Genomic DNA, 22,517 nt, shown 5'->3' with positions numbered 1-22,517 from the left:
CTTCCTCAAATAAGACCCTGTCTTATTTTATTTATTTTTTTTGAACCCTGAAGTAAGCGCTTGGCCTTATTACCAGGCGCTCAAAAGCCCGATTGGGCTTATTCTCAGGGGATGTCTTATTTTGAGGGAAACAGGGTAGTAACTGTGAGAGGGATTTTGGAGTCCTGGTGGACAATCACTTAAATATGAGCCAAAAACATGAACAGCTGCCGAAAGAAGCCAACACAGTTCTGGGCTGCATCAACAGAGGGATAGAATCAAGATCACGGGAAGTGTTAATATCACTTTATAAAGCCTTGGTAAGGCCACACTTGGAATACGGCATTCAGTTTTGGTCGCCACGATGTAAAAGAGATGCTGAGACTCTAGAAAGAGTGCAGAGAAGAGCAACCAGGATGATTTTTTTAAAAAAAATTGATTTATATGTCGCCCTTCTCCAGAGACTCAGGGCGGCTTACAATGCGTTAAGCAATAGCCTTCCTACTTTTGTATATTTTATACAAAGTCAGCTTATTGCCCCCACAATCTGGGTCCTCATTTTACCTACCTTAGAAAGGATGGAAGGCTGAGTCAACCTTGAGCCTGGTGAGATTTGAACTTGCAGTAATTGCAGGCAGCTGATGTTAATAACAGTGCTTTAGTCTGCCGCGCCACCAAGGCTCTGTGGGGACTGGATTAGGGGACTGGAGGCTAAAACATACGAAGAACGGTTGCAAGAACTGGGAATGTCTAGTTTAATGAAGAGAAGGAGTAGGGAAGACATGATAGCAGTGTTCTGATATCTCAGGGGCTGCCCCAAAGAAGAGGGAGTCAAGCTATTCTCCAAAGCACCTGAGGGCAGGACAAGAAGCAACGGCTGGAAACGAATCAAGGAGAGAAGCAACCTAGAACTAAGGAGAAACTTCCTGACAGTGAGAACAATTAATCGGTGGAACAACTTGCCTCCAGAAGTTGCGAATGCTCCAACACTGGAAGTTTTTAAGAAGAGGTTAGATAACCATTTGTCTGAAGTGGTGTAGGGTTTCCTGCCTAAGCAGGGGGTTGGACTAGAAGACCTCCAAGGTCCCTTCCAACTCTTGTTATTCTATTCTATATCCCTCAGAAGGGCCAATCCATATTTTCAAATTCAGTCTTCTGGGAGACGAACACACCCACAGCCCAGCCCTACTGCAAAGTCAATAAATGATTCACCGCTCTTATAAACCTCTCTACCCGTTTCTCCCAAAAAAGAACTCCAGTTTCCGCCTTTTGCAAGCAGCTGGACTCTGGGCAGGAACGCAAGCAAGCTCGTGCCCGTTTCTTGGGCTTCTTGAGGGCATCTGGGATGAGGTCAGGCTGGGGAGAGTGGCCCCACCCAAGATTGCGGCTGGCTAGAAAGAGAGAGAAGCAGCGATGGGAATTCTTTTCCTCATTCTTCCTGCTGTCGGTAATCGCAGAGCCACATTTTTGTGTTTGTTCTAAGGTCCCGCTGAAAAAATGCCAGGCACCAGACACAGATCATTAATTCCTGCCTGGAAACTCAGTCCTCAATAAGACTTTGTTCAGGTTTCTCACTTCTAACCCCTTTGCAATCAATACCTAATCCATAAAAACTAGGTTAAGGATAGATCCCCAGGGAGAAAATCCGTCTTATCTGCCTGCTAACAGTCAACATCGAACTGATGGGCACCTAATTATGTATCCGACACGTCTAACGGGTTTTTATGGGACATTTTTTTCCTCTTCCCTCCTCATCCTCATTCCTATGCTGTTACGACAAGAGGCCGCGTTTCAAAAGCAAGTTCCTTTGCCACCGGCAAGGCTAGCACAGGTGTTCAAAAACATGTCCACCAAATGTTGGAAATGCAATCAGATACCGGGCTCGTACTATCATATGTGGTGGACATACCCAAAGGCCAAAAATATATATATATACTGGTCGAAAATACATAACATGGTTAGAGAAAACGATATAGATCTTAAAGCCAGAGATATTTCTGTTAGGTATATTACCAGAAAAATATGACAAAAGGGTTGTATATATAATATTACATGTGTTGACAGCGGCAAGAATTGTATTTGCACAATATTGGGAAAAGGAGGAAATTCCTACAGATGAAAACATAATTTAAAAAATTTTAAGTGTGCGGAAATGGATAGGTTAACGTTAAAAGGATAAAGAAGATACAGAATATTTTTTAACATGGGACTTGTTTTACAAATGGTTAGATAATAAAGGTAGAAATTAGAAGTTGGAGGAATACTGCTATATACAAGTAACTATTGTTACTATTATTGATATTATGTATAAGTACTATTCAATTACTATTAATCTTCTCATCGTTCCTATCACCCATCTCCTCCCACTAATGACTGTATGACTGTAACTTGTTGCTGTATCCTTATGATTTATATTGATTGTTTCCTAGTATGATTTCATTGCTTATTTGTACCTTATGACTATCATTAAGTGTTGTACCTTATGATTCTTGACGAACGTATCTTGTCTTTTTATGTACACTAAGAGCATATGCACCAAAGACAAATTCCTTGTGTGTCCAATCACACTTGGCCAATAAAGAATTCTATCTATCTATCTATCTATCTATCTATCTATCTATCTATCTATCTATCTATCTATCTGATTGTTTCCTAGTATCATTCGATTGCTTATTTGTACCCTATGACTATCATTAAGTGTTGTACCTTATGATTCTTGATGAACGTATCTTTTCTTTTATGTACATGAGAGCAGATGCACCAAAGACAAATTCCTTGTGTGTCCAATCACACTTGGCCAATAAAGAATTCTAATCTAATCTAATTAAATTGACCCAGACAATGCACTGTTTATTAAGCAGTCATTTATGTTAAAGAAAAATGTACAAATAAAATGTATATTTAAAAAAAAATAAGCAAGTTTCTTTTTCCCATCCTTCCCTTTGGCTGTAGGAGGAATTCAGGCGACGGGCCAGGTGGAAAGAAGCGCTGGCTCAAAGGCTGCAGCAACCCAGTGATAGGTGGCAACTTCGCATGAAGTTCCTCCGGCAGGCACAGAGCTACATTGGCACGCCGTACGCCAAGAAATACCATCAGCCTGGAAGTAAGAACCATATTCCAGAGCCGACAGGCAAAAGATGACGCCCGTAACATGGGCACAATTGGGCGGGGATCTCCATCTCACTTAACCAATGTTTCATTTAGCAACATAAATTTCGGGCTCTACTGCGGTCGTAACTATATTTTGCTATTTTTCTCCATAGCTAAAAGATGAATAGAAGCAATTCCTCCTTTGGTTTTTTTTTATTCTTTGCTCAATCACCCCAGAGCCAGAGGTGGGCTGCTGGAGGTTCGCAAGGGTTCGGGAGAACCTCTAGCTAAGATTCTGTGCAGTTCAGAGAACCCCCAAATCCCACTCCTGGCTGGCCCCACCCATCCCTCCCCTCCCCTCCCAGGAGTCCCCACACAGCCCATTTTGGATGCAAGTAAGTGCAGGGCACACACGGAGGCTCGGGGAGGGTGAAAAACGGGCCTACCGGAAGTTCACACCTGTTTTCAGCCTCCAGAGGGCCTCCAGAGCCTGGGGAGGCCTTTTTCGCCCTCCCGGAGGCTCAAGGAAAGCCTCCGGAGCCTGGGGAGGGCAGAAACGTGTCCCCCCTCCCTGCAGGAGTCTGACTAGGCCACACGCACTATGGCCACACCCACCCAGCAACTGGCCACGGTTTGTTAAACGAATCACCAAGCCAACCCATCTTTTCCCCCTCTTGACTTTGCTTGTCAGAAGCCAGCTAGGGAGTTTGCAAAGGATGCTGCGTCCATCCCTACAGGTGGGTTGCCAAGCGCCCGCATTTTGATCACGTGACTTGAGGATGCCGGGATGATCAAAAGCATGAGAAGCGTTGATCAGTGCCATTTTAACTGTGTTTTTAATCCTCGTCTTTGCAGCCACCCAAACACAAGGATATTCTGATCTTTGGGATGGTACCAGTGGTGAAGTCCAATTTTTTTTTACTACCGGTTCTGTAGGCGTGGCTTGGTGGGCGTGGTGTGGCTTGGTGGGTGTGGCAGGGAAAGGATATTGCAAAATCTCCATTCCCACCCCACTCTGGGGCCAGCCAGAGGTGGTATTTGCCGGTTCTCCGAACTACTCAAAATTTCCGCTACCGGTTCTCCGAACTGCTCAAAATTTCCACTACCAGTTCTCCAGAACCTGTCAGAACCTGCTGGATTTCACCCCTGGATGGTACTGATGCCCAAATTTCTGATGACTTCCCCCTCCCCATTTAATTTTCGCATGTTCCAGGTCCTGAATACGAATCTCCCCTTTTCCTGGATTGTTGTGGGCTCATCCGGAGAGCAGTGCAAGATTTGGCGGACGATTTTGGCTTCTACATGGGCTCGGGCAACCAAGCCTATCAGTATGACACTCTTCCTCTGACGCTACCCAGCAAGGAGCATTTGAAGCCCGGCGATCTCATCTTCATCTCGGGAGTTTATTTTGATCCACAACGTAAGTGTCTTCCGTGGGACCCGCTTCCTTCCCTGCTCTCCCGTTCTCCCGTCTGCCTCTCCTTTACGGAAAACAGATCACAAATTCTCCCGAGGTCTCCCGGTTTGATTGAAGAAAAGGTTGGGGTATGGATTTACAGAAACCCAGGACTTAGTTGGGGTATCCAATGATGTAGCTGGATCTGTGATCCGGTTGGGCAAGATCCGGTGCTAAAAAGATCTTGGAGACACTTCCAGATTTCCAAGCTGGGTAACGTCATCAGCGCTGCCTGCCCAGGTGTTACTTTGCTCCCTTCTTTGCAGGTAAGAGGCAACCCCACGACATCGTCCATGTGGAAATCTGGTTGGGGGACGGAGAAAGCAGTCTGGGGGCCAGGAGGAAGCACGGCCGAGCCCAGGTCTTTGATTCCTACAGGTTCGTCTCCAGCTCCTACGGAGACATGAAATACCACTTCAAGTCCATTGAGACGTGGCTGCAAGGCATTTGTGTTAGGTAAGCATCTCTCAGGAGGCGTCTTGCCATCCGATCTCTCTGTAACGTTTTTTTTTTTTTTTAATGGTGGGGCTCCACATCCAGCCAGGCGAATTATTGAGTGCCAATTTCCAGATTTTATTTATTTATTTTTTTTAAATTTATATGCCGCCCGTCTCGCCTAGAGATATCTATCAACCGGGTAGGATGGAGAACAGCTTACCCTCCATCATTTAAATATGAGCCAGCCGTGTGCAGCAGCTGCCAAAAAAGCCAACCCAGTTCTAGGCTGCATCAACAGAGGGATGGAATCAAGATCACCTGAAGTGTTGATACCACTTTATAAGGCCTTGGTAAGGCCACACTTGGAATCCTGCATCCAGTTTTGGTCGCCATATTATAAAAAAGATGTGGAGACTCTAGAAAGAGTGCAGAGAAGAGCAACAAAGAGGATTAGGGGACTGGAGGCTAAAACATATGAAGAACGGTTACAGGAACTGGGTTTTGTCTAGTTTAATGAAAAGAAGGACTAGGGGAGACATGATAGCAGTCTTCCAATATCTCAGGGGCTGCCCCAAAGAAGGAGGAGTCAAACTATTCTCCAAAGCACTTGAAGGCAGGACGAGAAGCAACGGGTGGAAACTGATCAAGGAGAGAAGCAACTTAGAACTAAGGAGAAATTTCCTGACAGTGAGAACAATTAACCAGTGGAACAACTTGCCACCAGAAGTTGTGAATGCTCCAACACTGGATGTTTTTAAGAAGAGGTTGGATAACCATTTGTCTGAAGTGGTGTAGGGTTTCCTGCCTAAGCAGGGGGTTGGACTAGAAGACCTCCAAGGTCCCTTCCAACTCTGTTATTCCATTCTTTTCTATGGCCCTAATCCATCTTCTTTCATCCCGGAATTTCTCAAAACAGGTGGATTACCAAGCCCAGAATTCCCAGCTGCCTGGGTAATTCTGGGAATGGACCCCCATGGATCTGGGCTCTTCTGACCAAGGAGCGAAATCTTATAGCAAGGAGTAGACGGAGGAAGCAATCAAAAACTGGCTTTACGTATAATTATTATTTAAAGGCAGGGCTTTTTAAAAAAAACTTCCATCCTTAACTCATCGCAGACCGTTATGCTAAAAATTCATTGAATTCACATACCTGAGAATAGAATTGAAAGAGTGTACTTTTGTATGTGTGTCTCCGTGAGCGTGTGTGTACAGACGCATCCCTTTGAAAGTCACTATTGTCATTCTTTTGGCATCCCCGCACCATATAATTCTCCTCTACTGGCACCTCTGGGAATGTTTGACACCCACCATTGTTCCTGGCAATTTGAGATGTGCCAGTCCTCGTCCTGCCTCCCTTCTCCTCCGCCAGGCCTTCATCTGCAGCTTGAAATCCAAAGGTGTCATTACAATTTCAAAGGCCTCGCCTGAACAGCCGTTTAGCACTTGCCACTCACAAAGGCAGCAGTGAATAATGATCGGGTTGGTTGGAGTCAGGCGGGTGAGATTCAGGCACGGAACACTTTACAAACAGAATATCTGCAAGCCAGATTATCTATCTATCTATCTATCTCTATCATCTCTCTCTATCATTATCATCACTTCTATCATCTATTTAATTTACCTCTCTGTATCATCTATCTGTCTGTCTATCTACCTATTTATCATACCTCTATCTATCTATCTATCTATCTATCTATCTATCTATCTATCTATCTATCATCATCATCTATCTATCATCTATCTATCTATCTATCTATCTATCTATCTATCTATCTATCTATCTATCTGTCATCATCTATCTATCATCTGTCTGTGTCTGTCTAGCCATCCAGCCATCCAGCCATCCAGCCATCTATCATCATTATCTATCTATCATCTATCTATCTTCTATCTATCTATCATCTATGTATCTATCATCATTATCTATCTATCATCTATCTATCATCAATCTATCTATCTATCTATCTTCTATCTATCTATCTATCTATCTATCTATCTATCTATCATCATTATCTATTATCTATCTTCTATCTATCATCTATCTATCATCTATCTATCTATCTATCTATCTATCTATCTATCTATCTATCTATCTATCTTCTATCTATCTATCTATCTATCTATCTATCTATCTATCATCATTATCTATCTATCTATCTATCTATCTATCTATCTATCTATCTATCTATCTATCTATCTACTTACCTACCTACCTACCATCTTTCACCAGGAAAGAAAAAAAATCACTTGGAACAGATCAGTTATCTGGCATTTTTAAAACTGAAGTCAATATTTTTTTCACATCAAGGGAGTTCCAAACAGGAAGCAATACTCCTTCCTTCCTAAGGTGCCTTTTTTCCCACCTATATTTCCTCCTGGTCTTATTTTATAGCACACCTGAACAACAGTCCTGCGAGGACAACCTACCCAATCCCCCTTCCTTTTCCAAAAGATTTGGTCTGCAGTTCACTTCCCTGGAATTCTAGCTTAAATGGACACCTGTCAGCTCAAGCCAGGGATTAAAAATCCCACCCCGAGTCACTAGATATCAGATAGCACATAAATATAATTCTATAAATAAAAATAAAGCAAAATAACCAGATGGAAAAGATGCACGTGATGCCAGGGGTTGTTTTACACACCCTACCTCCTTAGATCGTACAGTCAAGGCGATGGTTTTCCCAGTTGCAATGTATGGCTGTGAAAGTTGGACCGTAAGGAAGGCTGAGGGCCAAAGAATGGAGGCCTTTGAACTCTGGTGCTGGAGAAGACTCCTGCGAGTCCCTTGGACCACAAGGCCATCCAACCGGTCGGTCCTAGAGGAGATCAACCCTGACTGCTCTTTAGAAGGCCAGATCCTGAGGATGAAACTCAAATCCTTTGGCCACCTAATGAGAAGGAAGGACTCCCTGGAGAAGAGCCGAATGCTGGGAACGATGGAGGGCAAAAAGAAGAAGGGAAAGGCAGAGAAGAAGGTCGCTGGATGGAGTCACTGAAGCAGTCGGTGTGAGCTTAAATGGACTCCAGAGGATGGTAGAGGACAGGAAGGCCAGGAGGAACGTTGTCCATGGAGTCGCGATGGGTCGGACACGACTTTGCAACTAACAACAACAGCTTCCTTAGAGATACAAGAATTCATGGCTCATTCAGAAGCTGAGCATCACTAGAGCCCTGCCCTGCTTTTGATCTCCCACAATGCCCCTGATAGCCACAGAGCGGGGCATTGTGGGAAAGCCCAACCGACAGGCAGAGACACACCCCACACAGGATCAGATGCGGGACTGGAGCCAAAGGGAGAGCCAGAGAAGGACTTTGCTCTCTTTCTCCGGCCGCTTCAAGGGGAAGGTTCACACACCTCCACCTGGCCGGCCTCCGACTTCCCCGGCGGGAATTTCTCCCGGCACCAGCAACGGTTCCTAAGCAGCTGTTGCTAGGAAACAGGCTCTTGTTGACAGCACCCAAGGCTGCCTGCACCCTCACCTGGGGGGGGGGCGGGAAACGCAGCTGTCTGAATTTGGATGCTTGGAGATCCGGCCCAGGGGACGAGAGAGCATTGCTGTGGAAGCCCTGTCGAATTTCATCATGGCTGATCGGAAAAACACGCTCTCTAGAGCAGTCTCTGAGCATGTAGGGCACGCCAAAGCAAGGTTAGACTTCGGTTATTCCTCTTTTTCTCCTTGCTCCTTGTCAAAACAACCTCCCCAAAGAGCATCTGGTGGCAGCTGGTGCTTTCAAGAAATCCAAAAAGCTTTAACGGAATAACAGAGTAGGAAGGGACCTTAGTGGTCTTCTAGTCCAACTCCCGGGGACACAGTGGCTCAGTGGCTAAGACGCTGAGCTTGTCGATCGAAAGTTCGGCAGTTCGAATCCCTAGTGCTACAGAACGGGGTGAGCTCCCGTGACTTCTCCCAGCTTCTGCCAACCTAGTAGTTGGAAAGCACGTAATAAACGCAAGTAGAAAAATAGGGACCACCTTTGGTGGGAAGGTAAGAGCGATCCGTGCGCCTTTGGCGTTGAGTCATGCCGGCCACATGACCACGGAGACGTCTTTGGACAGCGCTGGCTCTTTGGCTTTGAAACAGAGATGAGCACCGCCCCCTAGAGTCAGGAACGACTAGCACATATGTGCGAGGGGAACCTTTACCTTTACCTTTAGTCCAACCCCCATCTTAAGCAGGAGACCCTAGAGCATTCTGGACAAATCACTTCTTAAAAAATCTCCAGTGTTGGAGCACCTATAACTTCTGGTGGCAAGCTGTTCCACTGGTTAATTGTTCTAACTCTCAGGAAATTTCTCCTTAGTTCTAAGTTGCTTCTCTCCTTGATGAGTTTCCACCCATTGCTTCTTGTCCTGCCCTCAGGTGCTTTGGAGAATAGCTTGACTGCCTCTTCTTTGGGGCAGCCCCTGAGATATTGGAAGACTGCTATCATGTCTCCCCTGGTCCTTTCTCTGTTAGCCTAGACATACCCACTTCCTGCAATCTTTCATCATATGTTTTAGCCTCCTGCACCTTCGTTATCTTTGTTGCTCTTCTCTGCACTCTTTCTAGGGTTCCCAACATCTTTTTTTTTTTTTTTTTTTGTATTGTGATAAAAACTGGATGCAGTATTCCATGCGTGGTCTTACCCCAAGGCATTATAAAGTGGTATTAACACTTCCCTTGATCTTGATTCTGTCCCTCTGGTGATGCAGCCTAAGACTGCATTGGCTTTTTTGGCAGCTGAAGCTGAACCCCAAAAAATACCAAACAAACTCCGATGTAAACTCAGCTTTAAACTCAAATTTGAACTCGGTCAAAAATCTATCTGTTGCTGAAGTTCCGAATCATGCTTGCTTAGAATAGAATAGAATAGAATAGAATAGAATAGAATAGAATAGAATAGAATAGAATAGAATAGAATAGAATAGAATAGAATAGAATAGAATAGAATAGAATAGAAAATATGGAATGGGATAGGATAGGATAGGATAGGATAGGATAGGATAGGATAGGATAGGATAGGATAGGATAGGATAGGATAGGATAGATAGGATAGGATAGAATTCTTTATTGGCCAAGTGTGATTGGACGCACAAGGAATTGGTCTTTGGTGCATATGCTCTCAGTGTACATAAAAAGAAAAGATACATTCATCAAGAGTCATAAGGTACAACACTTAATGATAGTCATAGGGTACAAATAAGCAATCAAATCATATTAGGAAACAGTCAATATAAATCGTAAGGATACAAGCAACAAAGTTACAGTCATACAGTCATAAGTGGGAGGAGATGGGTGATGGGAACGATGAGAAGATTAACAGTAGTGCAGACGTAGTGAATCGTTTCACAGTGTTGAGGGAATTATTTGTTGAGCAGAGTGATGGCATTCGGGGAAAAACCTGTCCTTGTGTCTGGTTGTTCTGGTGTGCAGTGCTCTATGCTGTCATGTTGAGAGTAGGAGTTGAAACAGTTTATGTCCAGGATGAGAGGGGTCTGTCGATATTTTCCCAGCCCTCTTTTTGACTCGTGCAGTATACAAGTCCTGAATAGATGGTTAGTAGTAATTGTTTTACCTAACCCTAACCCTAACCTTAGTTAAAAGCCGCCTTAAAACCAGGTTCATTCCCAATTGGCTAAATCTCTTGCAAGTCTGAAACTTGGCGATGCCCCAATCCAGACACTCCAATCCCGAAAGACCAGGTTTCCCCTGGAGGACTCGAAAAGTTGGCTAGAGAAATTGGGAGAAATCTTGAATTAAATACCAGTTCCCGTTGCTTTTTCCCCCCCCTGCAGCCATTGTCCAGAACACAAATGGGCTTCAGCGAGGGATGATGTGGAGAAAAAATCTATTTTCTACCCGCCGAGCGAGCAAGATGAACCCACAGAAGAGGACGCCGGCCCTTCCCAAAGCCGGCCTCCCTCGCAACCCGCAGATGAAGGAACGCTAGTAAGGTTGGCATCCATCCCCGGATCTCTCAGTACCTGTGGACCAAGCGGTAGCGAGCAGGCGGGAGCCCTGGATCTTCAGGTGCGCTCCAGGTTGGGCTCGGAGCTCCCTGAGATAACCTTGGAGAAAACGGATGAAGATGTAGAGTCCGTCCGAGGTCGGGAGGAAGCCCTGAGCTCCAACGAAGCAGGTGGTGAGGCTGTGGCAGGAGGAGAACAGGCCCAGAGAGAAGGGGGCGAGGCAGATCCTGCGAAGACCCTCCCAGAAGATCAAGGCCGGGACACTCCTGACTCAGACAGCGACTTGGCCCGGACTTCCAGTTGCAAGGTAAAGTCCATCGGGATCTTAACGGGCCACGTCGGAAAAGGGAAAAAGGACCCGAAGTCCAGAACTCGAGACGTTCTGTGCCCTGACGGACCTCCACCGCTGGCCTCAGGTGAATCAGACGGCCTTCCTGCCAGCTAGGAGAAGGCTTGGCTTGACTTGTGGGCCTGCTGCCCACAAAAACCCAGCTCCTCTCCATATTTGAGAAATAAAGACGCTTTCCCTTCCTTCCTTCCTTCCTTCCTTCCAAGTTGTTGCCTTCCTATTTTCCTCAATGCCGTAGAGCAGGGGTCTCCAACCTTAGCAACTTTAAGCCTGGTGGACTTCAACTCCCAGAATTCTGGCTGGGGAATTCTGGGAGTTGAAGTCCTCCAGGCTTAAAGTTGTCAAGGTTGGAGACCTCTGCCCTAGAGCAGGGGTGTCAAACACAAGGCCCGTGGGCCGGATCTGGCTCGTGGGGCCAGCCTAGAAAACGTAAGGGGCTGGCCTGCGTTGCTTCAGCCCGGTCTACTCCAATGCGAAAAGGAAACATGCCAGCAGTTAGGGGAGTGGTGTCAAGCTGGCCATGCCTACCCAGTTGGCCACCCCCACCCAATTGGCCACACCCACCCAGCCCCCCCGAGGTCAACCACATCCTCAATACGGCCTTCAATGAATTGAGTTTGACACCCTTGCCCTAGAATAATGCAATGTGGCATTCTGGGGAAAATGAAGAGGGGCAGCTTCTAGGAAGGAAGCCTCGACAAGGGGCAGGATCCTCTGAGAACTATTGACAACTGTGATCACTAAGGTGGACCTGTCTGAGCCTCCAGATGTTGCCCAACTACAACTCCCAGCATCCCCATCTACTGTACGCTCCATTTACGAGGGGCTGCTGGGAGCTGTAGTTCACTTCTGGCTCATCTCAATACTGTATGGGACCTAACGTTCAATGAGTTCTTCTTTTGCTCTCATGTCCAACGGCAGAAAAAACCCACCTGGTTGGAAAGTCTATTTGGAGATTCTCATTCATCCAGGTCACAGTTGTCCCAAAGGTGCTTTTTCCAAGAGGCAACTGGACTTTCTTTCTTTTTTCTCTTTTTGAAGACGTTTCGTTTCTCATCCAAGAAGCTTCTTCAGCTCTGAAGAAACGTCTTCAAAGAAAAAGAAGAGCCTGGTGGTGCAGCAGACTAATAGCCTGTTATTATCATCCAGCTGCCTGCAATTACTGCTAGTTCGAATCTCGCCAAGGCTCAAGGTCGACTCAGCCTTCCATCCTTTCTAAGGTAGGTAAATTGAGGACCCAGTTTGTGGGGGCAATAAGCTGACTTTGTATAAAAATATACAAAAGGATGAAGGCTATTGCTTAACGCACTGTAAGCCGCCCTGAGTCTCCGGAGAAGGGCGGCATATAAATCAAATTAAAACAAAAAAAACACCCAGAAAGTCCAGTTGCCTCTTGGAAAAAGCACCTTTGGGACGACATGATAGGAAAATTAACCAACTCTGATTTTTCCCTGGCTACTACGTTTTAGCCTGACGACTAGAGGTGGTATTCAGCCGGTTCGCACCGGTTCGGGAGAACTGGTAGCAGCAATCACGGGTGCACCCGCCCATCCGCCCTGGCTCCAAGTCGTGCAATTTAGGCATGTTTTTGAGTCCGGGCACATGCGTGGAGAGTGAGTGAGCAAAGTGCATGTGTGGAAGACTGGGCGCATGCGTGGACAGCGTGCATGCGCGGGGCGAACCAGTGGTAAAGATAAGTGAAACCCACCCCTGCTGACGACACCTGCCTTTTTCCCTTCCTACACATCTGGTAGACAGATTGTCTCCTGACCCCTCCCCATCAGTGGTGGGTTTCAAAACTTTTTACTACCGGTTCTGTGGGTGTGGCTTGGTGCGCGTGGCAAGGGAAGGATATTGCAAAATCTCCATTCCCTCCCCACTCCAGGGGAAAGATACTGTAAAATCTCCATTCCCACCCCACTCCTGGGAGAAGGATACTGCAAAATCTCCATTCCCTCCCCACTCCAGGGGAAAGATACTGCAAAATCTCCATTCCCACCCCACTCCTGGGAGAAGGATACTGTAAAATCTCCATTCCCACCCCACTCCAGGGGAAAGGATACTGCAAAATCTCCATTCCCACCCCACTCCAGGGGAAGGATACTGCAAAATCTCCATTCCCTCCCCACTCCTGGGAGAAGGATACTGTAAAATCCCCATTCCCTTCCTACTCCAGGGGAAAGATACTGTAAAATCTCCATTCCCACCCCACTCCTGGGAGACGGATACTGCAAAAATCTCCATTCCCACCCCACTCCAGGGGAAGGATACTGCAAAATCTCCATTCCCACCCCACTCCTGGGAGAAGGATACTGCAAAATCCCCATTCCCTCCCCACTCCAGGGGAAGGATACTGCAAAATCTCCATTCCCACCCCACTCCTGGGAGAAGGATACTGCAAAATCCCCATTCCCTCCCCACTCCAGGGGAAGGATACTGCAAAATCTCCATTCCCACCCCACTCCTGGGAGAAGGATACTGCAAAATCCCCATTCCCTCCCCACTCCAGGGGAAGGATACTGCAAAATCTCCATTCCCTCCCCACTCCTGGGAGAAGGATACTGCAAAATCTCCATTCCCACCCCACTCCAGGGGAAGGATACTGCAAAATCTCCATTCCCTCCCCACTCCTGGGAGACGGATACTGCAAAAATCTCCATTCCCACCCCACTCCAGGGGAAGGATACTGCAAAATCTCCATTCCCACCCCACTCCAGGGGAAGGATACTGCAAAATCTCCATTCCCTCCCCACTCCTGGGAGACGGATACTGCAAAAATCTCCATTCCCACCCCACTCCAGGGGAAGGATACTGCAAAATCTCCATTCCCACCCCACTCCAGGGGAAGGATACTGCAAAATCTCCATTCCCTCCCCACTCCTGGGAGACGGATACTGCAAAAATCTCCATTCCCACCCCACTCCAGGGGAAGGATACTGCAAAATCTCCATTCCCTCCCCACTCCAGGGGAAGGATACTGCAAAATCTCCATTCCCTCCCCACTCCTGGGAGACGGATACTGCAAAAATCTCCATTCCCACCCCACTCCAGGGGAAGGATACTGCAAAATCTCCATTCCCACCCCACTCCTGGGAGAAGGATACTGCAAAATCCCCATTCCCTCCCCACTCCAGGGGAAGGATACTGCAAAATCTCCATTCCCACCCCACTCCTGGGAGAAGGATACTGCAAAATCCCCATTCCCTCCCCACTCCAGGGGAAGGATACTGCAAAATCTCCATTCCCACCCCACTCCTGGGAGAAGGATACTGCAAAATCCCCATTCCCTCCCCACTCCAGGGGAAGGATACTGCAAAATCTCCATTCCCTCCCCACTCCTGGGAGAAGGATACTGCAAAATCTCCATTCCCACCCCACTCCAGGAAAAGGATACTGCAAAATCTCCATTCCCTCCCCAATTCCAGGGGAAGGATACTGCAAAATCCCCATTTCCTCCCGATCAGCTGGGACCCGGGAGGCAGAGAATAGATGTGGGTGGGGCCAATCAGAATTTTTACTACCGGTTCTCCGAACTAACTCAAAATTTCCGCTACCGGTTCGCTAGAACTGGTTAGAACCTGCTGAAACCCCCCTCTGCTCCCCATGCCTTTGCAATCTGGTTGTGCCAGCCACTTCGACAATCCTGCCGGGTGCTTAGTCCTCTTTGAAAACAGTCTGGGGTGAAAAGAAAAAAAAACAAACTTCCCCTTACCTTCCGACTTCATGCAAAACTCACCGTTTTCTCCCTGCCGTTCTTGGCTTAGCCGTCTCCGTAAACCCACGTGGTATTTTGAGCCCCACCGTTTGTCCCGCTGGGGGAATTTTGAGAACAATAAGCATGGCGGCTGAAAGGAATACGGGAAGTACCAGGCAGATATCTCTTTATTCGTATCAACTCTTCTTAGGTGCCCCGGGATTTTTAGAAATAACCTCGTCCGCTGGATCATTTCTTTAAAACAAACAAAAATTAAATTTAAGGTCAGCCCCAATTATTTCACCTGGGTAGTCCTTGACTTACAACAGTTCACTTAGGGACCGCTTCAAGTTACAACGGCACTTGAAAAAAAAGTGACTTAACGATTGTTTCTCACGCTTTCGACCGCCGGAGCATCCCCATGGTCGTGCGATCAAAATTCAGAGGCTTGGCAACTGGTTCATACTTATGACCGTTGCCGTCGTCAGGGGTCACGGGATCGCTCCTTTTGCGACCTTTTGACAAGCAAAGTCAATGGGGAAGCCAGCTATTAACTTAACCACTGCAGCGACTGCAGTGGCAAGAAACGTCGTAAAATGGGGCAAAACTCACTGAACCAATGCCTCCCTTAACAACAGAAACGTTGGACTCCATTGTCGTCGTAAGTCAAGGACCGCCTGTATTTCAAAGGTATTTGATTCGGCAGCACAGCCGAACAAATCTCTTGTTCGGCTGTGCTCTCTCTCTCTCTCTCTCTCTCTTGCCCCCTCTCTCTCTCTTGCAAGCATGTGATTAAAGTGAAATCATCCTGGAGAATCTCATAAAAAGAAGAAATTAGGGAAAGGAAAAACCTATAAAACCTGGCTCCCCTTAGCAGGCAATTTGGCTGGAGGCAAAACTGTTGCATAAATAAGAGCAAATTAAGAGGAAGGTTAAACACACACAGACACACACACAAATATTTGTATGCTATAAAAATATGAGCTAGAGGTAGGGGAATATCCTGTGATTTTTTGTTCAGCTGGCATTGCCAATGGTTAATTGTCCCACTGCAGCTCTAAACAATCAATTTGAGATGGCAAAAACAGGCAGTAGATACGGAGCAGAGCTGAGGTTTGAATAAAAGGATGGGATTTCAAAATATCTGGCAACGGATGGATATCTGGAGTAGCATTACATCAGCCCTCAATTTTCTCCCTAATTTCTGATCAGGTCCGCTCTTCATGCTCCAACACTGGAAGTTTTTAAGAAGAGGTTGGATAACCATTTGTCTCAAGTGGTGTAGGGTTTCCTGCCTAAGCAGGGGGCTGGACTAGAAGACCTCCAAGGTCCCTTCCAACTCTGCTATTCTATTCTATTCTATTCTATTCTATTCTATTCTATTCTATTCTATTCTATTCTATTCATTCTGTATTCTATTCTCTCCTATTCTACTCTACTCTACTCTACTCTACTCTACTCTACTCTACTCTACTCTACTCTACTCTACTCTACTCTACTCCTATTCTGTTTTGTTCTGTTCTGTTCTGTTCTGTTCTATTCATTCTGTATTCTATTCTCTCCTACTCTACTCTACTCTCTACTCTCTACTCTACTCTACTCTACTCTACTCTACTCTACTCTACTCTATTCTATTGTATTCTATTCTATTCTATTCTATTCTATTCTATTCATTCTGTATTCTATTCTCTCCTACTCTACTCTACTCTACTCTACTCTACTCTACTCTACTCTACTCTACTCTACTCTACTCTACTCTACTCCTATTCTGTTTTGTTCTGTTCTGTTCTGTTCTATTCTATTAATTCTGTATTCTATTCTCTCCTACTCTACTCTACTCTCTACTCTACTCTACTCTACTCTACTCTATTCTATTCTATTCATTCCGTATTTACTCTATTCTATTCTATTCTATTCTATTCTATTCTATTCTATTCTATTCTATTCATTCTGTATTCTATTCTGTCCTACTCTACTCTATTCTACTCTACTCTATTCTCTATTCTATTCTATTCTATTCTATTCTATTCTATTCTATTCTTTCATTCTGTATTCTGTTCTACTCTACTCTACTCTACTCTACTCTACTCTATTCTCTATTCTATTCTATTCTATTCTATTCTTTCATTCTGTATTCTATTCTATTCTATTCTACTCTACTCTACTCTACTCTACTCTACTCTACTCTACTCTACTCTACTCTACTCTATTCTATTCTATTCTATTCTATTCTATTCTATTCTATTCTATTCTATTCTTCAGTGCTTTTCCTGGGTACAGGGCACTTAAATTTGCAAAAACAGAGTCTAAAATTGTAGCGCGTTTCCCTCCTTTTGAAAAAAAAAAAAAAAGAGAGTACAGGCATACAGGAACGTTGGTTCCCAATGACGCCCACAACTGAGCCCAAAATTTCTGTTGCAAAGTGAAACAGTCATTAAGTGAATTTTGCCCCATTTTTACGACCTTTCTCACCGTTCTTAAGCGAATCGCTGCAGTTGTTAAGTTAGTGACAAAGTTGTTAACTGAATCTGGCTTCCCCCCTCCCCCCATTGACTTTTGCTTGTCAGAAGGTCGCAAAAAGGGGATCGATCCCCTGACCCCGGGACACTGCGACCCGTCATAAATATGAGTCGGCTGCCAAGCGTCGGGATTGTGATCACATGACCACGGAGATGCTGCGATGGACGTAAGTGTGAAAAACGGTCATGCGTCCCTTTTTTTCAGTGCCGTTGTAACTTTGAACAGTCACCGAACTGTTGCAAGTCGAGGACTACCTATAAAATAAATGCAACTCACCTTTTTAAACTCCATAAGCTACCAGCCCTTGAAAACAATCAATGAAAAGAATGAAATTCTCACCCACAATCCTCCTATTCCTCTTCTCCTGGGACGCCCGTCTGCCAAAATAATAATTTTGACAAATGAAAATCAGCTAAATCAAAAGCTTACTTGTTTTGGAAGGGGCCGATTATCCTTAAAACCCTCCAGCAATGCCCTTTGGTAGCCCATCAAAAGGTTAAATGCTCATCTTTATATCTTGCGACAGTTCAGTTCCTTCCCCATTGGTATCTTCCATCGTAAAGCCACTTTTCTACCAGCCTCCTCTCACAAACTTCATTTCTTTTCTTTTCCTGGAAGTTGGAGAGTTGTTCGATTTAGCAGGGCAGAATTAGCAAGCATTTTTAGCCTTTTCAAACGGGGTGGGGAAAAAATCCAGCTTTCCCAAATCTCAAAACAATCTAAAAACGCACACTGAAATAGCCAAAGAAGCAATATTAAATTCAATAAGATTAAGATGCCTGTTTACACATTTAAATACCCAACAGAGTTGGTAGCCGATTCCTTAAAATGTTTTTTGGAGATGCTTGGCTGCAAACGGACTTCATCGGTTCCACAACGATCTCTTCCTGATATTTTATCCTTCTTGACATTCAAGTCCACGGAGGGAAAGAAACAACTCCAGAAAATGATAATTTTTTATTCCTTCCACAACGGCATGGAAAAGGGCCTCGATGCTTCTGCTCCGCTGTCAAGGATTTGATCTTGAAACTGGAGCTTTTTAATTTTTTATTCAATCTCTGTCCACACATGCCAGCCACACCGGTTTTTTCGAAAAGCAACTATTCAGTCAAAGCCCCAGCCGAGCCCTGTGCAAGTCAAGAATTCTAATCTGAACGCCGACTCTGTTCCATCGGAAGACCAAGAGAGAAAGATCTTAGAAAGCGAGCCAAACTCGCGTCGAAAGTGGCTGTTTCTTTTGACACCTGGGGTCACATTTCCAGCTTTAAAAAAAGGAGTCGAATCGGTCCTTGGAGTCTGGCAGAATTGAAAGAAACAGTCGGGAGATTACGTTGGTAGGCAAACAACGCATAACTTCAGCTCTTCTGTTTTACAAATTCGGGATCCGGTGATCTTTTTTTCCTGGTGCCACCCAAACCTATTTGCTTTTGGCTATTGAATCTGAAGGCCTCCCTCCCGCCAAGCCTCTGCTTCACCTGTTGAGCTACCTAATGAGCCCCTGCTCTGTAGCTGTTGGCCAACTGACCTGGAGTGTCGAAACGTGACATCACAGCCTCTCCATTGTGACCCGGGCGTAAGTCATCTTCCAGCAGTATGGCTTCAGAGCAGGAAGTAGTTTCTACACCGACTCGCTGGGAACCAAGGATCTGCAAGAAGAAACTCCTTAGCTTCCCGCCCCGTTTGACTCTCCGAAGACCTCTGTGCTTCTCAGGTGCCCCTCTCTTAACTTATGCGGGAAAGAGGTTGCGGGCGCGCGGGGCCAGCGTGCAAAAATCGGACGAGGGAGTTACGAGAAAACCAGAGACGGGGGACTTGCGGGGAATTTAGGAGGAACTGTTAACGCTTGGAGGGATGCCTGGGGGAGTGACAGTCAACAGGTGTCTGACGTTGTGCCAAGGGACAACCGGGGTAGGGATCAAGTGGGGCTAAAGAGCTCCTCCTATCTCAGGACGGTTGTAAAGTCCATTGGAAGGGCAGACTGGACGACACCCAACCCCACTTCCCAAAAACTACTTAAAGAGGGCATGAGGAATTCCGAAGAGGCCTTATTATATTTTAACTAATTTTGCTCCGACTGATGGAAGTTGCTTAGACGAGCAACGAAACCTCTCCGATTCACCAAGTTTGGTCCAGTTTTGCCAGGATCCAACCTTTAGACACCTTTCGTCTTCGTTGACGTCTTGCGTTTTCTCATTTGGGGCTGCCAGTCGCCTCTCCGGCATACCTGAGATCTAACTGTCTTCCCCCTCCCATCCTCACCCCTGACTGTCCTTTGTGCCTTTCCCAAAGAACCACTTCTCCATATGGAGAAGACGGACCACGCGCAGTTGATTTTAGAATCCAGTTCCAGATTCCCTCCGTCGTAGGTGCTGCTGTCGAGCTGGTTCCTCTCGGCCGCAACCGATTTAAAATCTGGTCCCCTGTTAACTGACCGAAGCTGGTCTGGTTTTTAGGATGGATGAACGAAAGACCGCTGGATGGCAATGAAAGAGCAGCTGCCCTGCGTTTAGGCTTCCGTTGGTTCCCATACTACAACGAAGCAGGTGAGCCCCACCGGGTGACAAAGCTGCCCAAAAGACGCCCGGGACAGATTCATCCAAGGGTTCAAAGCAGCGCAACCCATCAACAAGTAGGTGAGACTGAGTATTATTATTTTTTTTCTTCAGCAAAGCAGAAGAAGGCATTGTGGAGTGGTTGTAAACTAACCTAGTTAATGTGAGCTGATAACATGAGCGTGTTTTTGGGGTAGATTCAGAAAAAGGGAACTGGATAAGCTGGAGTGAAATCCCCACATCGAAAGAGAGGACAAATAGCCCAACACTGAGCTTGTCGATCAGAAAGGTCGGCAGTTCGGCGGTTCGAATCCCCAGAACGGGTCTCCTGCGTGAGCAGGGGGTTGGACTAGATGACCTCCAAGGTCCCTTCGAACTCTGTTTCTGTTACCGTTAAACCAGGGGTCCCCAATACCGGGCGGTGGCCCATTCAGACTGTAGAAAGTTAGCACCCACCCCTCTCCTAGAAGAATGAAATGCTTTGAGAAATATTAAAAAAGGCAAAATATTATATTTCCCCGGATGATAAAAGAAGAAACATGTTTTAAAGACAGAGGGCAGCTCCCTGCCCCCAGCAGACATTTGGAGCCCATTGAGAAAGACTAGGCCAGCTGATCCACAAGACAAAAAGACCTCCAGTTCCAGGGTGATGGGATTAAGACATAACCCTTCAGGACATAATAGGATTAACCCAGGAGTGGGTTCTACTTACCTTTACTACTGGTTCGCAACGGGATCGCATGCGCGCAGATTACCGATGACTCCATCCTGGGCAGTGGGTGGAGCCTTCCGCTGGTTTTACTACCGGTTCTTGCGAACCGGTCCGAACCGGGAGCAACCCACCATTGGATTAACCCATCTAGCAGCAGAGCTCACCACATGGCACAATTTATTTATTTATTTTTATTTTATTAAATTTCTAAACCACCCTTCTCCCGAAGGACTCAGGGCGGTGAACAGCCAGAAGATAAAACACAGAAATACAAAAATTTAAAATAGATTAAAAACGGATTAAATAATTTGGCTGAATTTAAAATACCCCATAATTTAAACAGATTAAAATTTGTATTTAAAATTTAAATTTAAAAGGGGAGAAGATTTAGGCCAGGCCAGCTTGATGAAATAAAAAAGTTTTAAGCGCGCGGCGGAAGGTGCGCAGATCCGGGATCCTCTGTATGTCCGGGGGGAGCTCGTTCCAGATTGTAGGTGCCCCCACAGAGAAGGCTCTCCCCCTAGGGGCCGCCAGTTGACATTGTTTGGCCAACGGCACCCAGAGGAGCCCCTCTCTATGGGAGTGTACTGGCCGGTGGGAGGCTACTGGTGGCAGAAGGCGGTCCCGTAGATAATCACCTGGGGACGTTGCATCACCCAGCAAACTTCAACCAAACCCCGGACTCAGACAACCTACAGAGTTAGCTATGATCCCCACAGCAGCCAATAGAATACATGTTCTTGCACAGGAACAGGAAGCTCAAGTGCAAAGCCCAAGAATAGATATAAATACCTCCCCACTCTCAACTCCATGTGATCAGCTGTCCAGAACCACCCATGTGCTTCTGCTTCCCCATTAAACCATCTTTCCAATCAGCCTCCATGTTTCCAGTGTCTTTCTCCCGGCTTGGAACTGAACCCAGATGGATATTATTCCCAACGGGGCCCAGGCTGCAGAAGTGGTAGGCGAGCACGCACGAAGCTCCATTCACACAAGCAGCTGGCACACCCTGTCCGGCGCTTGTGCAAATGGGGCTGTGCATGCACACGCACTTACCCTTCCCCCTCTCTGCCCCTCCCCACCGGTCCGCAAAGCTAGAAAGATTGGGGACCGCTGGTTGAGACGGTTCGAAGTTACAACGGCCCTGAAAAAAAGTGACTTGCGACAGTTTTTTCACACTTAATGTCCATCGCAGGTGATCCAAAATTCGGGAGCTTGGCAACCGACTCATATTTGCGACAGTCGCCGCGTTCCAGGGTCGCGTCATCCCCTTTTGCGACCTTCCGACAAGCCAAGTCAAATGGGGAAGCCCGATTCCCTTAACAACCACGTTACTGACTTAACAACTGCGGTGATTCACTTAACAACATGGCAAGAAAAGTCATAAAATGGGGCAAAACCCCACTTAACGACTGTCTCACTTAGCAACATACATTTTTGGGGTTCGATTGTAGTCGTAAATTGAGGACAGCCTGTAGCAAGTTTTCCTTCCTTCTCTTCGTTATTTCCAGCTTCAAAAATTCAAATCGCTAAAATTCTAGTCCACCACTGGTTGGACTAGAGGACCTCTTGGGACCTCCCTGTTGTAGGATTCTCTGATTGGTTTTCTCCTTTTTGACCGACCGCACGAGAAACCCAGGGAAGCCCCCTGGCGGGACCCTAATCTTCTTCTCTTCGACAGATCCCAAGGTCGTAGAAAACAAGAAGCAGAAATACAGAGCTCTTTTTCCAAGCCAGGCCCTGAAGCAGTGGAAGACATACAAGCAAAGCGGTAGGA

At 46.2% G+C, this 22,517-nt stretch overlaps 1 protein-coding gene and 1 long non-coding RNA gene across 6 annotated transcripts in view; one reads left to right on the top strand and one right to left on the bottom strand.

Moving 5' to 3' along the window:
* The window catches only part of LOC148111866 (uncharacterized), a 37,517-nt gene extending 19,523 nt beyond the window's left edge, over window positions 1–17,994 (bottom strand). The window contains exons 1-2 of the long non-coding RNA XR_015729928.1: window positions 17,906–17,994; window positions 14,999–15,211 (exon numbers count right to left, since the gene is read on the bottom strand). This is a non-coding gene — a long non-coding RNA (uncharacterized LOC148111866). The remainder of the gene's footprint in view (window positions 1–14,998; window positions 15,212–17,905) is intronic.
* The window catches only part of TTLL10 (tubulin tyrosine ligase like 10), a 33,622-nt gene continuing 19,629 nt past the window's right edge, over window positions 8,525–22,517 (top strand). Inside the window, exons 1-3 of one of the 5 annotated variants that reach the window (XM_087878870.1) lie at window positions 8,525–8,610; window positions 10,740–11,220; window positions 22,422–22,511. Coding sequence is in view for 2 of the 5 variants with exons in the window: in XM_087878867.1 (XP_087734993.1) it covers window positions 19,070–19,187; window positions 19,930–20,109; window positions 22,422–22,511 (388 nt within the window). In the remaining 3 variants the exon portion in view is untranslated. Of the gene's footprint in view, window positions 8,611–10,739; window positions 11,221–12,379; window positions 12,483–18,641; window positions 19,188–19,929; window positions 20,110–22,421; window positions 22,512–22,517 lie in introns of those variants that run through there. The other 4 variants (XM_087878868.1, XM_087878867.1, XM_087878869.1 and 1 more) reach the window with 4 other exon arrangements.

The sequence above is a fragment of the Pantherophis guttatus genome, chromosome 15 (assembly GCF_059756535.1).
Source record: "Pantherophis guttatus breed Tessera chromosome 15, ASM5975653v1, whole genome shotgun sequence".
Taxonomy (NCBI): domain Eukaryota; kingdom Metazoa; phylum Chordata; class Lepidosauria; order Squamata; family Colubridae; genus Pantherophis; species Pantherophis guttatus.
This window is presented reverse-complemented; position numbering and strand designations above follow the sequence as displayed.